Raw genomic sequence first — 14844 nt, forward strand, 5'->3', positions numbered from 1 at the left:
CATATAAGAATATCAGAATTCATCAAAAGAAAACTGCCCCACAAATTAATTGATTTCCTTGTCTTCCAGCACCACGTACTGATTTCTGTTCCTTACCCAACCTTTTATTAATATAATAATATCCCTCTACATAGAAACAATTTCAGATCCATTCTCGTATTGAGACATACCAACATCTACCCTCATTCCCATAATATCAGTATTAACCCACGTATCTTCGTTATCTCTCGGCTCTAGTGACTCCACCGCTCTAGACGTTTCCCTCAAATCCGATTCTGTTCTCCCCTTAATTGAAGCCTCCGCCAGCTCATTGTCATATAAACTATCTCCCAAAACAAACTCATCCTCCTCACCGGAAAAATTGTAATCAGCCTCATTGTGAATTGTGATCACATTTACCTTAATCGAGAGTCACTATCCTTTCCTGTTTAGTACATCTCAGTCTAACATGACTCTCCACCTCGTTAATCTGTTTTTCACCCGCTGCAACTGCCTATTCAAATGAGTTTTCAACTATACAGTTTGAAAGATCAGGTTCAAACTCTCTACATGTTCAACTTAAAGTGCAACCCTCTAGTTCTCAATTTGGGCTGGGTCTTTTCGTTATTCTGTTGGTTCCCAATTTCTGTAATTGGGCTAGGCCTAGACCCAGACCCTAAACTAGATCTCCTTTCAACTAGTCTAGCAGCACGTGTTTCATTAGCCCTCGCATGGTCATTCTCACCTCTCACTAGATATGTCACATAAATTCCCCCATTATGCACAGCAATTGATTTTAGATTTGAAATTCAAAACTCACCTGTTTCGCTTTCAGCATCCTGCCTTGATCTCGTGGTCCCAGCCGCAGCTGCACTAATTCTCCTGTCTCACTACATCAGCAAACGAGTCAAATCGCCTTATCTCGTGATTCGACTCACCTTCATTTTTAACCTCCACCCTTCCAAAATGTCTTTAACCAATTTTGGGTAAAATCCTGATAAGGATAAGTTTCTCCATCTGCCATTAATGGCATTATATGTGGGGTTTTTGTCAGACCACAATTCTTCACCAACATTCTAAGTATTGAGACCTCCCTAAATTCCCCAACTTCTTCATCAACCATCTCAAGTTGCCAAAAGTTAGTAACATTCTTACAACCCTCCAGATTCCACATATGCCCTAATTTAAATCATCTACTTCTCCTCTGTAATGCATGGGTATGCCTAAAATTCTGCCATGTAAACTTGTCAGCACATTTTGTCTCGGGATCGTCCCAAGTTGTGTTGTGTCGGCACTGACTCCGGCACAATAGAGAGGAAAGGTAGAAAAAATTGATTGGCGTTTCTCCCATAAATACCTTTTCTTTAAGTTTCTAACTTGTTTTCAATTTTTCAAGTTGTGGATTTGCCACTGATGCTTTGCGGCTGCGCCTAATTTTGGGAGAAGACAAAAACCTAGTTTTGGTTTAAAATAAATAGTTTATTGTCAAGTAGAACATCAAGTTGTGATGTTTTTGGCTAGCTAAGTAAAGGCTGAGCCAGCCACATTGACAAAAGTGACCCAGCTTTGAGCGCTTTGGTAAAGCCACATTTTTGTGGAGGCAAATTAGCCACGTTTGGTGGAGACAGTTCAGCCACGTTTTGTGGAGACAAACCAGCCACTTTGACTGGAAAAAATACAGGGTTTGGAGTACACTATATCCATCAGTAACTATCAAAATTTAATGGAAATTTATGGATATAATCTTTATGGAAATATGATGTAATTATAAAGTTCTTTATGGAAATTGTATGGACTATGGACTATGGACTATGGAATGTATATATTATTAATGAAAAATATGATGTAATTATTAATATTTTGTTAAATTAAATATTTTCCATCTTCCGTATGCCCGTATCTGATATTTTAGACCATTGAAGGACATCTCCTGAATTCTGAGCATCCTCTCGGCCTCCTTCCTCATATTTATCTCTATAACTGCCTTCACAGCATTTATTGGGAACACCTTTGGAGTTGGTGAAGCCCAAGCACATACCCAGCACATTAACCACCTCCTCCCCTCATCCCTTTCCTTTTTAAATTTCAATAGTTGTGCATCGACTCCAACTTCATATTCCGGCCCCTTTTCAACAACACTCTTGTTGTTCCACCCACACGATCAGTCACAACAGCAACCTGATCCTCCTCCCTATGACCATGTCTGTTTCTTCTTCTACAAGTAGGTGGAGTCAACTTCTTCAAACAATCACTAAATGTAATACTGCCCTTCCCTTTACCCCCTCAGGACAACAAATCAATGATTTCCCTCTTTTAAATTTTCTTTCCATGAAAGATAATGAGAAAACTTCCCTTGAAAATTTTTCTTTCACTTCCAATAAAATCATAGTGTTCCCAAATTTTCTGCTAGCAGCCAACACCCATAAATCCACTTCTATCGAATAAATACCCACACAAATGTGCCGCTTCGACAGAGACCATTTTGACACACAAACCTTTCCCTTGCTCGATAATCACAACCTCTATCATCCTTCCAGATTTTGAAAGACTTCCATTGCACACCAAAATGTCTCTTCACCATCACTATGGTGTCTATTATCAAGATAGTGCTCACGGTTTTGGTTACATTTTTGTTCACGATGATTACTATTTTTTTTTAATTTGTCATCGTCATAATGAAGAAAACGGTTACTACACTGATGAAAATGGTTACAAACAGTTCTCTCCAGTTCTCTAATTTGTTTTAATTCTTTGAACTCATAAAAGATTGGTATACCCAGTGAGGAAATGACTGTACCACTCAACTACTCAAGTACTAGTTGCATGGGCCTCGAGTTCTTCTTTTCAACTATTATATTATTTTTAGATTTAACCTTAGCCTCTATTTTCCACAAATCCTACCAAGTAACTGAAAATCTATGTTACATGGACACACCATACTATAAAAATAATCCAGTGTCGGGATCCACGTGTCCGTATCGGACACATTGTGTATGTAATATACCTCAATTTTAGGTACTCCGTATCCACGTATCTGTGTCAGTGTAACTTGGCAGAAAATGGATGCACTGAATATAAAAATGCAGAAAATGAATGCATTTGCATTCAAATGCAGCCTGACCGTTGATGCAGCGAACCAAACAGGGCCTCAAGAAATAAAGCAAGGTTCACATTTAAGCGTATAAGAGAACATAAAATGGTATGTCATCAGTCAATTCCTAGGTGAAAGAATGAAGATATTTGAATATCTATATAAGCTCATATCAACAGTCTCGGAAAATAAACAGTGAGGCAGTGAGAGTCATGAAAGTCTACCTGTATAACATTGACTGCTTGCTTAATTGCCCATCCAAACAGAACAAAAGCAAATGGAATAATAAGAAGTGAACTTTGTTGCAAAGTACTGACCACAACCTGAAAAACAAGACAACAGAAACCAGATTAATCTGGTCCTCCTCCATTGATTTAGCATAACAAGGAACTTCTTCAATAAATAAACATGAAGAAAACAACATTAAAACGAAATGCACATTTTTTAAAATTATGTAACAGGGAGCTGCATCAAGGAAATTAACATAGAACGAATGAACTTTGACAACTGATCATCAAGACTTACATCAATAACACTTTCAGATTGGTGTTCTACAAGAAGGAAAAGGATGATGTAAAGAACCTGCAGCATCAGTGAAGACTTGGTTTCAGAGAAATGCAAGGGAAAAGTGAAGCATTGACAAAAGCGGATCAAATGGACAACTACCTCAGACGCCAGACAGCAATAACCCATAAAATAACGATTTCCATAGTATGCCTTGAAAAGCCAATTGGTGCTGTCTTTTACATCTTTATGACTAACCTTGCCTGACAAGAAAGTACTGCAAAAGAGCCTTGGTTTACACACACAGCTCATGGATAATTCAACAAGTCCAAATATTATACACCAACAAGAAAATACTCTTTAGATATTAAACATTTCAAAGAGACTTTTCTCCATGTGGTGGTGACTGGTGAGTGATGACATGTGAAAAGAAAAACAAAAGGAGTAGCTTCATGTAATGAGCTATCCAGATGACAATACCTGTACATTTGCAACCAATGGCTGGTAATATCCAAAGCAAGCAATGACAAGAAAACTAATCCGGGCCTGTAAGCAAACAGAGGCTGTCAACCTTTTCATTACAAAGAATTCCAGCATCATGGCAAAAAGCATATAGTACAAGTGTCACAAAATATATGATACTAACCTGTAAAGTTGGGAGAGGACTGCAAGTAGACAAGCAGTGCTGACCCTGAGAAGAAGATAAATGCTTAACTGAATCAGGTCAAGGCCACAAACAGAAACCAAATGCAAAATAAACTAACAGATAACAACCTCATCTATTATATAAATTGCTTTTGATAGGTGCCTAAGACATAGAAAGTTCCAGAATAAGTAGTAACTCCTAAGAATTTCTAAAATTAGAAAATCCGAGAAATTTGATGAAAGATCACCTGTCGGTTACCATATCCAAAACAGCACCAAAAGTTGAAACTGGACCAGGATAACATTATCGATGTCAGTAACTCTTCAAAAACAATAATAAAGAAATTAAACCACAGGAATAGACCACATAGAACAGCACTATAAAAAGTTGGCAGGAGTTTCAGTAAGATTTCAAAACAAGATATAATCAAGTAATGGGACAGGATCTAACCCTCAAATTTCAGATAAGATCCTATCCATGCACGAGGCTATCAATCTTTTGAATTTTTAATTTGAAAAAGCAAAAGGAAAAGTAAATGAATATGAAACAAACATCTGATGGAAGCCTTACTGAATGGAAATAACAAAACCAACCACTTAATGCAATGAACAATGGCTAACAAGAAAATGATTTAAGAGAGGGGATGGGTCAAGAGTATTTCCTGTCTGAAGGAGTTAGTGAAAGATCACAACAATATTACAAGCACTCATTCTCTAGAGTATATCCTGTCAAGGAGATAGTGAAAGATCACAACATATTATTACAAGCACTCTCTCCCACACACGGATAACTGTTGACGGTGATTCTTGTGACCCAATCCTTAAATCCCCTTGGGAGATGTCCTCTTAGAACTCTTAACAACTACAAAAGTACAACCCGAAAAAGTCATGGCACTCCACCCCATTAACAACACAAGCATATAAATCCAACATTCTTGCATTTCAATTGCAAGCCAGGCTATAAAACTCCTCAAATTGCTTTGTCAGTGGAGCTTCCCCCAACCAAATGTCATCCAAATTGAGATAGTTTCACCAGTAACGAGAGCGAAGGCGAGGCAGAGCGAAGCGGAAGCGGGAAAACTTGGGAAGCTCCATAATCCAAAGCGCCCTGAGAGCGCGTATACACATAGAATATTTTGAATAATTTCACAGTAAATACATACTATATTACTTATGGTACATATCTCATTTTTGTTGAATAACAAATTTCATATGCAACTCAATTTAAGGTGGCACCCTATTTTAATTTTTAAATAGTCAAATGTTATAAAATTGGCATAAAGTGATACCAGAATCCAAGTCATTGTTAGATACGCTTTAAAGACAAATAATAATTCAATCAAAAACAAAATAATAGTCATTGTTAGACGTTTTAAAGTATCCATATTTTATTCACCTTGTCACTCTCTTCTCTTCGTTCCCAATTCACAGTTACACAAAAAAAGTTTAAAACCAGAAGCATATTTGAAAAATTAAATGCCACAACCTTCCAAATCTATACAATCTCACCCCAAATAGGAGTTGTCTCAACTTCAGCAAAATGATGATTAAATCTAAACTTAAAATAAAATTTTGCACTTTTTAATGATGGTAAATAGACGCTTTTCTTCAAGAACACAAGGAGCGCGGTTTCAGAAATTTGGGAGCGCGGTTTTGAGGAGCTTTTGCTGTAAAACCGCGAGAGCGAGGTTTTAGATCGGGAGCAATAGGTGATGCCCACGGTTTGTGTGACTAAGACCACACCTTTCAAAAATTTGCCCCAACCACTTGTGATACCCCACCAAAGAGTTCTACCATATGGATTCCTAGGTTCCTTGATGCTCTTCCATACCCCATACTTGTCAACCACCAACTCTCCGCTAAAGATGATCATCGTCCTCCACATACCTCCATAACCATTTTGCCAACAAAGCTTTGTTCAAAATCAAAATGTGTTTACACCGCCAAAGCCCCTTCTTCCCTTGAAAGACAAAGTCTATCCCACTGTACTAGGTGCATCTTGGACTTCCCAACCTCCCCTCCCAAAATGAATCTCCCACTCAACTTCTCTAGGTGCTTGGCATCACTCAAAGGTAATTAAGTTCTAAAAAACTTGAGGCACAAAAAATCTTATCAACGCTCCTTGCAGGGAATCCTTTCTCCCTATCTGAACATTATTACTTTGCATCGAGATACATTCCCCTGTGTATTGCAATGCAAATCAATGTCATCCAGTCAAGAGTCCCTTAAAGGAGTCCGAATAGGATATTTGCTTAAAGTAAATGAACATAAGAATTTTTCGATCTAAGCAATCCAACTTTGGTGTATAAATCATGGTGCTCAGTCAACCATGAATGCTGTGAAAGTAGAATTCCATGGTCTCACCTTTTTTTTTTTATCAATAGAAGTTATACTTCATTCCACCAAATAAGTGTTTTTACAATCTTGCAAATTAACTAGTACTTGGCAAGATACTAAGACTAGTTACACTGATCCCTCAACTCATACAAACAGTTTACATAATATCTTCCCACCTACACATAAAATCTTGAAACCGAAACTCCTTAGCAATGAGGCTCCCCTAGACCAATCATACACCACTTCCTTAACTTCCTCCAAGCTCTTATGTGTAGCCTTCTCCTTTTCAAAAGTCCTCCGGTTACGTTTCCATAACACCCACACCAGTGCTCTAAGTAATGGATTCACTATCCACTTAGCTCTAGGAGAAACGGGCTCCATTATTCTGTCTCCAAATTGGGCCTCCCAAATATTGTCCGGCAACATCCACCGTTTCTTGAATGTTAAGAAATAAAAATTTCAAACTCAATTAGGCACCGTACAACAAACTAGAAGATGATCCACATCCTCCTCATCCACCCGACAAAATGCACATTCATTGCTCAGCTCCATCCCCTTTGCATCAATTTTATCAATAGTTTGGATATGCCTAAGATAGGCCATCCAAGTGAATGCCACTTTAAACGGAATAGAGCGCATCCAGATCCTTTTGAATGGAAATTCACCATGCTTTCATTGGTCTCTAACTTCCCTTCTCTTGTGCTTTACTGTTTGCTAGTACCCCATAATATGACTTCACCATATAAGTATTGCCCTTTGCTCCATTTCCACACTCTACTATCTTCCTCTCTCTACACCATCCCATCTTGGTAATTACAAGCCAAAAAATCAGTATACACATTAACCTCCCAATCATTAAAGCTTCTTCTCAACACCAACTCCCAAGTGACTCCATTTTCCCCTCTATTCATAACATCCACCACTCTTGCATTCTTGTTGGTGTTGCCAGCTCATAAATAATAGGAATATGATCCCTAAATGGTCTCTCCCCTATCCATACATCATGCCAAAGAAAATAGTAGCTCCTCCTCCCGGTTGAAATCTAACACCTTTCTTACAATGATACCACATAGTAATACCATAAAAACACCATGGATTTTTTTGGCTTCCACATACTTCACCCCCAGCCCAACAAACTAGTTATGCCTCTCCACATAGTAATACCAAGATGCATATAAAGGGTACACTGTGAACGCTACATAAAACAAAAACCATGAGAACGGCTCATTTCCAAGAAACACGTAAAATACTCTTGAAATCATACAGATGACATTGATCAACACTTTGAAGCTAGACTTCAGTAACAGAGCCTAATAAATAATATGTCCTATACTCCTATCAAGTACTGTATTTGCAGGTTCAGTTTTGTTTCAATAGGGATGAGGGTGTACAGAGGTTGGGGCTTCTGGTCCTTCAGAAATAGACCTTGGCTATCGATTTGGTATTGATGTAATTAGAAAAACCATATGAATATGTTAACTTTAATCGATCAAAAGTCATCAGATTAAATTTATCCTTTCAAAAAATGAATTGCTGGGATTTCACAACCCAAAGTTTCAGTATGGACACCATGAAAAACCAAAAACCAAATTTCATGTGCATGGGCATACAGCTAAGCTGCTTAAGAAGCAGGCTTACCAATATCTCTTCAATTATACACACTTCCAAAGCAGATTCTGAAATATTAAAATACCCAAAGAGAATAACATCAAATAATAGACTTATATACAAATTACACAATAACTACACGACAAGGTTGTACCATCCTACAGTAGAACTTTTAGGAGGCTCTGTCATCTATGGTCTTCAACTCATTACATATAGCATGACTCCTCTCCATATATTAAGTTCACACAACTGAACTCTAGAGAGTAGAATCCACTCTTCGCATAAAAGAAAAAGTAGCAAACAGACTTGGCCGCATGACTAACTGTTGTGTCGCAGATATCCAAAAAATAACAGGTACTTTGCATTAGCTAAATAAAATGGAATCATGAAATTATCAAGCTCCTCTTTAGCCTGTACAGCTGCAAGACATTCCTTTTGTTCCTTAATTTTAGCATCAAATCTTCCAAAATAATTCCTCTTCCATTTAACCAGGTGATGATTGAGCAGTTGTAGCTTCTTGCTTAAAGCAAATCCAGCTCTCCATGTCACATGCATCTGGTTCCACCATTTTTCCATGTTATCAAATCATTTTTTTTCTAATCACACAGATTCCATTTAAACAGATTAGGACCGCTCGCTTGTATACAGCTTTGAAGCACTATCATACGATGATCAGATATATGCAAACCCAGTGCCAACTCGGAATGGTCTCCAAAAAAATCCAGACAAGTAGGAGAAGCCAAAAACCTATCCAACCTACTCATGGCAGGATCCAGCTCCACATGCGATTAGAATAAGAAGAACAAGCTCTCTCCAAATTGAAATACATTAACCCTAAATTACTCAAACTGATTAAACAACCTCCTATTGCGACTTATGTAGAGCATGGTAGCACCCACCTTGCCTTTCATAAGAAAATCTAACAGAACTAAAAAATCCACCCCAGCACCAAGGGCGATCCCAATACCCTCTAGTTCTTCCCAAAATTGGTTTTTATCAGCATCATTAACCGGGTCATAGTAAATAGTGAAATCCCATTTAAACTCACCTCCATTAGTTGAACATAAGAAAGAAATGGAGAAAGCACCCTTCAGACAATTTTCAACTTGTATCCAGTCAATATCCAATATAATTATCTGACCTCCTGGCCACCAAGTAGAAGGAAAGTAATCCCATTCAAGTGACGACCTGCCGCAAAGATAACGTATAATCATCTCATCACAGTTCTCCCCTTTAGTTTCCTGTAATGCAACAATCAAAGGCTTGAACTTGAAAACTACTCTCCTCAAACCGCAAGCTTTATCCTTATTTTTAGACAACCCCCCCCCCCAACATAGTTCAGAACACCATACTAGAATTCATTACGCAATGATTGAGCTCAAACAACATCCGAAATAGACTTTCCTAGGTTGTGATTCCTTGCCCTTTCTGACTCAGCACGCTGATTAATAGCTTTTAGAATATCAGTTGAACACCCAGCCCCCACAGAGACTCCCAAATCAGTCCCTACGTTAAATAAATAAGATCCCAAATTAACTTCTTCGGTTCTTCCACAACATCCCATATCTCCCTTGAGTTCTCCAAACTATCACAAACCATTTCCTCTTCAAAAAAATCAATATCATGAAGAGATTCATCGCCTAGATCAGAAATAGGACCCCAATCATCAACATCTCCTGTTTGATTTTCATTATTATCATGTTCAATGACCACCTCTCCCCAATTATTCTCGTTTTGTCACAGTGAACAGTGAATAGGACAACAATTTGACTGCTCCTCGTGGTGCTCTGACTTATTTAGGCTCTCAACTCACCTAGTCACATCATTTGCTAGCCCATCATGTTCATATCCAGCAAAAGAATCAGGGCCATTCTGTAAACAATTAGGCCCATTTTCCACTTGGGCTGTACAGAGCCCATTGGTTATCACAACAGAATTTAATCCACATACAGGTTCCATATATATCCGAGATTGTCGAGAAATTGAATTTTGAATTTCAAACCCTACGCCAGCTTGACCACTACAGAGTCGTGATCCATTACACGTCTACACCTACATGATGCATTATTTCTTTCACTCCTTTCAATCCGACGGCCATAAACCCTGCCAGGATCGTATCTAAGTGCATCGGTTTAACTCACGAGTTGACTCAGGAACTGACTAACCTCTTTACTCAGTTGTCTTCCCAAATGGTAACTCATCAAACTCTGGAATCAATTTTATGGGGTATGTAACACCCTCATCAATCAGGGGTAACATATGAGGTGTTTTCAAATGGTCACAATAACCCACCAGAATTATTACCCTAGAAACTTCACTGAATGATTCACCACTTTCATCAACCTTAATAAAGTTACCAAAGCTTGAACACAGCTTCCTGAGAACATGAAGAGACCAAAGTCGTAATGGAAATCCTAGAATTCAACCCACCAACGATTCTGCTGCAACCATGTAGGATTAATTGTCGATGAAGACGGTCACCATCTCTTAAGTATCACTCTACTACCTCGGAATGTACCAATGGGGACGAAAGTAATCGGAGAACATCTACTTCACTCTCCAATTCCAATACACAATTACGACCATTAAAACCGTGAACAAATTGGTTCCAACAAAAGTTTGCTTCTTCGTGTGGGCTATTTTCTAGAAAAGACATGACATACAATCTAAGAAAGGGGCAAATTATGGTAAACTGGTGTGTGATGTCTACCCAAGAAGAGAGTATCCAACATCTCTTTTTGGATTGCAACATTGCTAAGAAAGTGTGGGAACACTCTCTCAGCTCTCCATTATCCGCTCGATACTTCTCTTGGGTTGAGAAGTATGTTCCTTGAGAAGCCATCGGTGGGTTTATCCCTTACGGGATGTTGATGAGTAAAATCATTGCTCATGCTATTACGTGGACCATTTGGCTGGAAAGAAATCAAAATATACTTGATGATAGATTTTGCGATTTGAATTGTATTATTTGTAATTGCAAATGCATCCCTTGAGGTTGGGTATCTCAACTTCTTACTATTAGGAATTTGAGTTTGATTGGGAAGCTATAGTTGAACTTTGATGTAACTATTATAGGGTAGTGTGAACCTCTCACTGATATTCTAATACAATATTGTATTATCGACCAAATAAGGTTTGCGACTCGGTCTAAAAGCATATTCTAACACAACCAGAAACTCTTCCCAGTTTGAAGTATCTTTCTTAGTCTCCATAACCAAGTCCCTAATTCTCAACCTCGCAACTCTATCAGTAAATACCTCAATCACTATAAGTCTATAACTCAAGTAACTCCTCCAGCAATCTGAATCGTCACTTCCATCTTCGATTCTTGTATCGCTACCACCATTGTCCTAAACTTTCTCATTGCCCTTTTTAAGCTGCTAAATATGTCATCACAGCTAGAACCCCTCATGTTCCATACAAAAATATCCGAAAACATTAGAAGAAAACTTCCCAAAAAAATGCTTCCCTCTTCTTACTGCACCACATATTAATTTTTGTTCCTTCCCCAACCTTTTATTAATATCTTATAACATAGAAACAGTTTCAGATCCATTCTCGTATTAAGACAGACCAAAGTCTACCCCAATCCCTACAACATCAGTGTTGAGTGTTAACCAACGCATCTTTTTCATCACTCGGTTCCAGTGACTCCACTGCTCTAGATGTTTCCCTCAAATCCAATTCTGCTTCCTCCCTCTCAATTCCTCCGCCAAAATCAAAGAATATTTGATAATAGGTTTTGCGATTTAAATAGTATTATATGTAATTGGGAAGGCATCCTTTGAGGTTGGGTATCTCATCTTCCTAAGTTTTGATTCAATTGTAACCGATTGGGAAGCTATGGTGCAATTTGGATGTAACAATTATATGGTAGTGTGAACCTTTCACACTGATTTTCTAATACAATATTGTTTTATCGACCAAAAAATAATACCAATCAAACAAGGTTTGCGACTCAGTCTAACAGTATAACACAACCAAAAACTGTTCCCAATTTGAAATGTCTTTCTTTGTTTCCATAACCCAGGCCTTATTTCTCAACCTTTCAATTCTATCTGTAAACCCGTCTCTCACTATAACTCTAGCAACTCCTCCAGCAATCCGAGTCATCACTTCCCTCTTCAATTCTTGTATCCCTACCACCATTGGCCTAAACTTTCTCATTACCCTTCTTAAACTGCTAATTTTTTCATCACAGCAAGAACCCTTCATGTTCCATATAAGATTATCATAATTCATTAGAAGAAAAATTCCCCAAAAATTGCTTCTCTATTCTTACTCCACCACATACTAATTTTTGTTCCTTACCCAACCTTTTATTAATATCTTATAACATAGAAACAGTTTCTATCCATTCTCATATTGAGACAGACTAAAGTCTACCCCCCATCGCCATAACATCAGTATTAACCCACGTATCTTCGTTATCTATCACCTCTGGTGAATCCACCACTCTAGATGTTTCCCTCAAATCCAATTCTGCTCCCTCCCTCTCATTCTCTCAATTGAATCCTCCGCCGCCATCTCATCGTCATAGAAAGCATCTCCACAAACAAACTCTTCATCTTCACCAGACACAGATTTGCTAGAACCTTTTGGGTAAATGTATTGGAATCAAGTGCTTTTTTTCTTAAAGAATTATTTTCCAAAGAACTTATAGAAGGTAGATTGAAAAATCCTTCAAATGCTAATATTAAGATGGACAAAGACAGTCAAATTCACTTAATGATATTCCTCCTCCTTGGCATTAATGAAGGGCTCTATAAGATGCATATAGAACCACTCAGTTCAGAAAACATGAGAACCACTCAGTTCAGAAGAACATGTATAACAATGGTGAAATCATAAAACATTGATCAACACATGAAGCTAGACTTCAGTGACACTATAAATATCAGTATATCATATAAGATACTGTATGGGGATGGGGATGGGGCTTCTGGTCCTTCAGAAATATCCCTTGGCTATTGATTCGGTGTTAATGTAATTACAAAAATCATATGAATTTGTTGACTTTAATGGATCAGAAGAACTTTCAGAAGTCATCTAATATTAAAGTTGTCCTTTCAATGTCCTAAAAAGAGAGAATTGAAATTTTTAATTGCTGTATTTTCACGACCCAGTTCAATAAGGATACCATGAAAAAACCAAAAAGCAAATTTAATGGTGCATGGACATAAAGCTCAACTGCTTTAGAATCAGGCTTACCAATGTGTTTCTTCAATCATACACATTTCAAAGAGAATAAAAGTAATACGATACAGGACTTATATACAAATTACAAAAGTAATACACGACTAGGTTCTACTATCCTAGAGTAGAACATTTAGGAGGTTCTGTGATCTATGGTCATTCAGTCATTACATTTAGCATGACACGTCCCCATATATTTTGATTCCTGTTCTGTACTATTCACTCTTCACATAAAAGAAAAGGTAGTAAACAGACATGGCCACATGCGTAACTACACTGTCACAGATCACCAACAAATAACAGGTACTATGTAGTAGCTAAATAGACTGGCTCAAATTATTCTAGGAACATTTGAATCATGAAAGTAAACAAAATATGATGATATGATAATGCAAGATTACCTTGATTAAATCTGCGGGCAAACCAACCGTCTATGCCATCACAGATAAAGCTGCAAAACCAAAAAAAAAAATAAGATGTCTATATATGTATTTAAGGTTTTACATAAGATTCAACACATACCTGATAAAATATAGAACGGAAAACAGCTTTTTGTCAGTAAAACATCGAGCAAATGCAACACAGTTCATGAGAATTCTTATGTATCCTTCATCCACAATCAATATATAACTCTAATCAGTCCAACTAGTACACTCAAATTGACATAAACAAGTAATAATAAGACAGTTACCAATAATGTTGGGAATGTAGAGATACACAGACGCCGGTCTCTTAGTCGAAGTGTTCTCCATTGCCAGAATTAATACACAAATACTCAAATTCAACAACAAATAATTATTTTTATTCTTTAAATATTCAAGCTTCTACTACCATTCCCTCTCCTGCAATCAATAAAATAATGTAAATAAATTAAAACAACAAGCTTTAATATGAAAATGCACGTGACGGGAAATGAAATTAGTTATTACCGGTCACGAATTTGTTGTGACGACCAGAGTTAGGGTTTTTTTTTTTAGCTATAAAATGAGACACTAAAGTGTAAGGAGAAATTTGGAATAAATAAATGAAGAGAACATAGTTTTAATAATAATAATAATTTAATTAATTAGTTGGATTTTGAATTGGATGGGATCGGGGAAATAGTTGTTGGGCAAGTTGAGAGAGAAATAAATAAAATCAAAGGAGTTTTCCAATAGTTAGTTTGCTTTCTGGCCGAATCCGAAACTGCCGCGTGGGTTATTGAAACGGACCAAGAATTTTAATCCGTTCCACAAAGACAGGTTTAACCTTGTCAGTTTCACTTTTATAGAAGGAAACAAATGTCGTGTAGGGCTGTCCCACATTTTTTTTTTTTTTTTGTGGAGCTAAATTTTTATTTATATAATCCGATCTTTACATATTCTAGTAGCGTCATAGAAGACGTCCATACTTACAAAAGGCCAGGTTGATTGCTCAACATTTTGACCTTGCCATCTAAAGTTCTTCACCCGAGACACAACATATGAAGCAAAAACATCCGCACA

The 14844-nt window shown here is 37.4% G+C and overlaps 1 protein-coding gene across 1 annotated transcript in view; it reads right to left on the minus strand.

Moving 5' to 3' along the window:
- Window positions 1-14599, minus strand: part of LOC147487145 (putative CDP-diacylglycerol--inositol 3-phosphatidyltransferase 2) — a 32351-nt gene extending 17752 nt beyond the window's left edge. The window contains exons 1-10 of the mRNA XM_086569975.1: window positions 14290-14599; window positions 14052-14202; window positions 13883-13967; window positions 13762-13811; window positions 4468-4507; window positions 4221-4265; window positions 4055-4120; window positions 3737-3851; window positions 3596-3652; window positions 3295-3393 (exon numbers count right to left, since the gene is read on the minus strand). Of these exons, the coding sequence (XP_086426101.1) occupies window positions 3295-3393; window positions 3596-3652; window positions 3737-3851; window positions 4055-4120; window positions 4221-4265; window positions 4468-4507; window positions 13762-13811; window positions 13883-13967; window positions 14052-14112 (618 nt within the window). The 5' untranslated portion in view covers window positions 14113-14202; window positions 14290-14599. The remainder of the gene's footprint in view (window positions 1-3294; window positions 3394-3595; window positions 3653-3736; window positions 3852-4054; window positions 4121-4220; window positions 4266-4467; window positions 4508-13761; window positions 13812-13882; window positions 13968-14051; window positions 14203-14289) is intronic.
- Window positions 14600-14844: the final 245 nt, after the last annotated feature.

This window comes from Coptis chinensis, chromosome 7 (genome assembly GCF_015680905.1).
Source record: "Coptis chinensis isolate HL-2020 chromosome 7, ASM1568090v1, whole genome shotgun sequence".
NCBI classification, from domain to species: Eukaryota; Viridiplantae; Streptophyta; class Magnoliopsida; order Ranunculales; family Ranunculaceae; genus Coptis; species Coptis chinensis.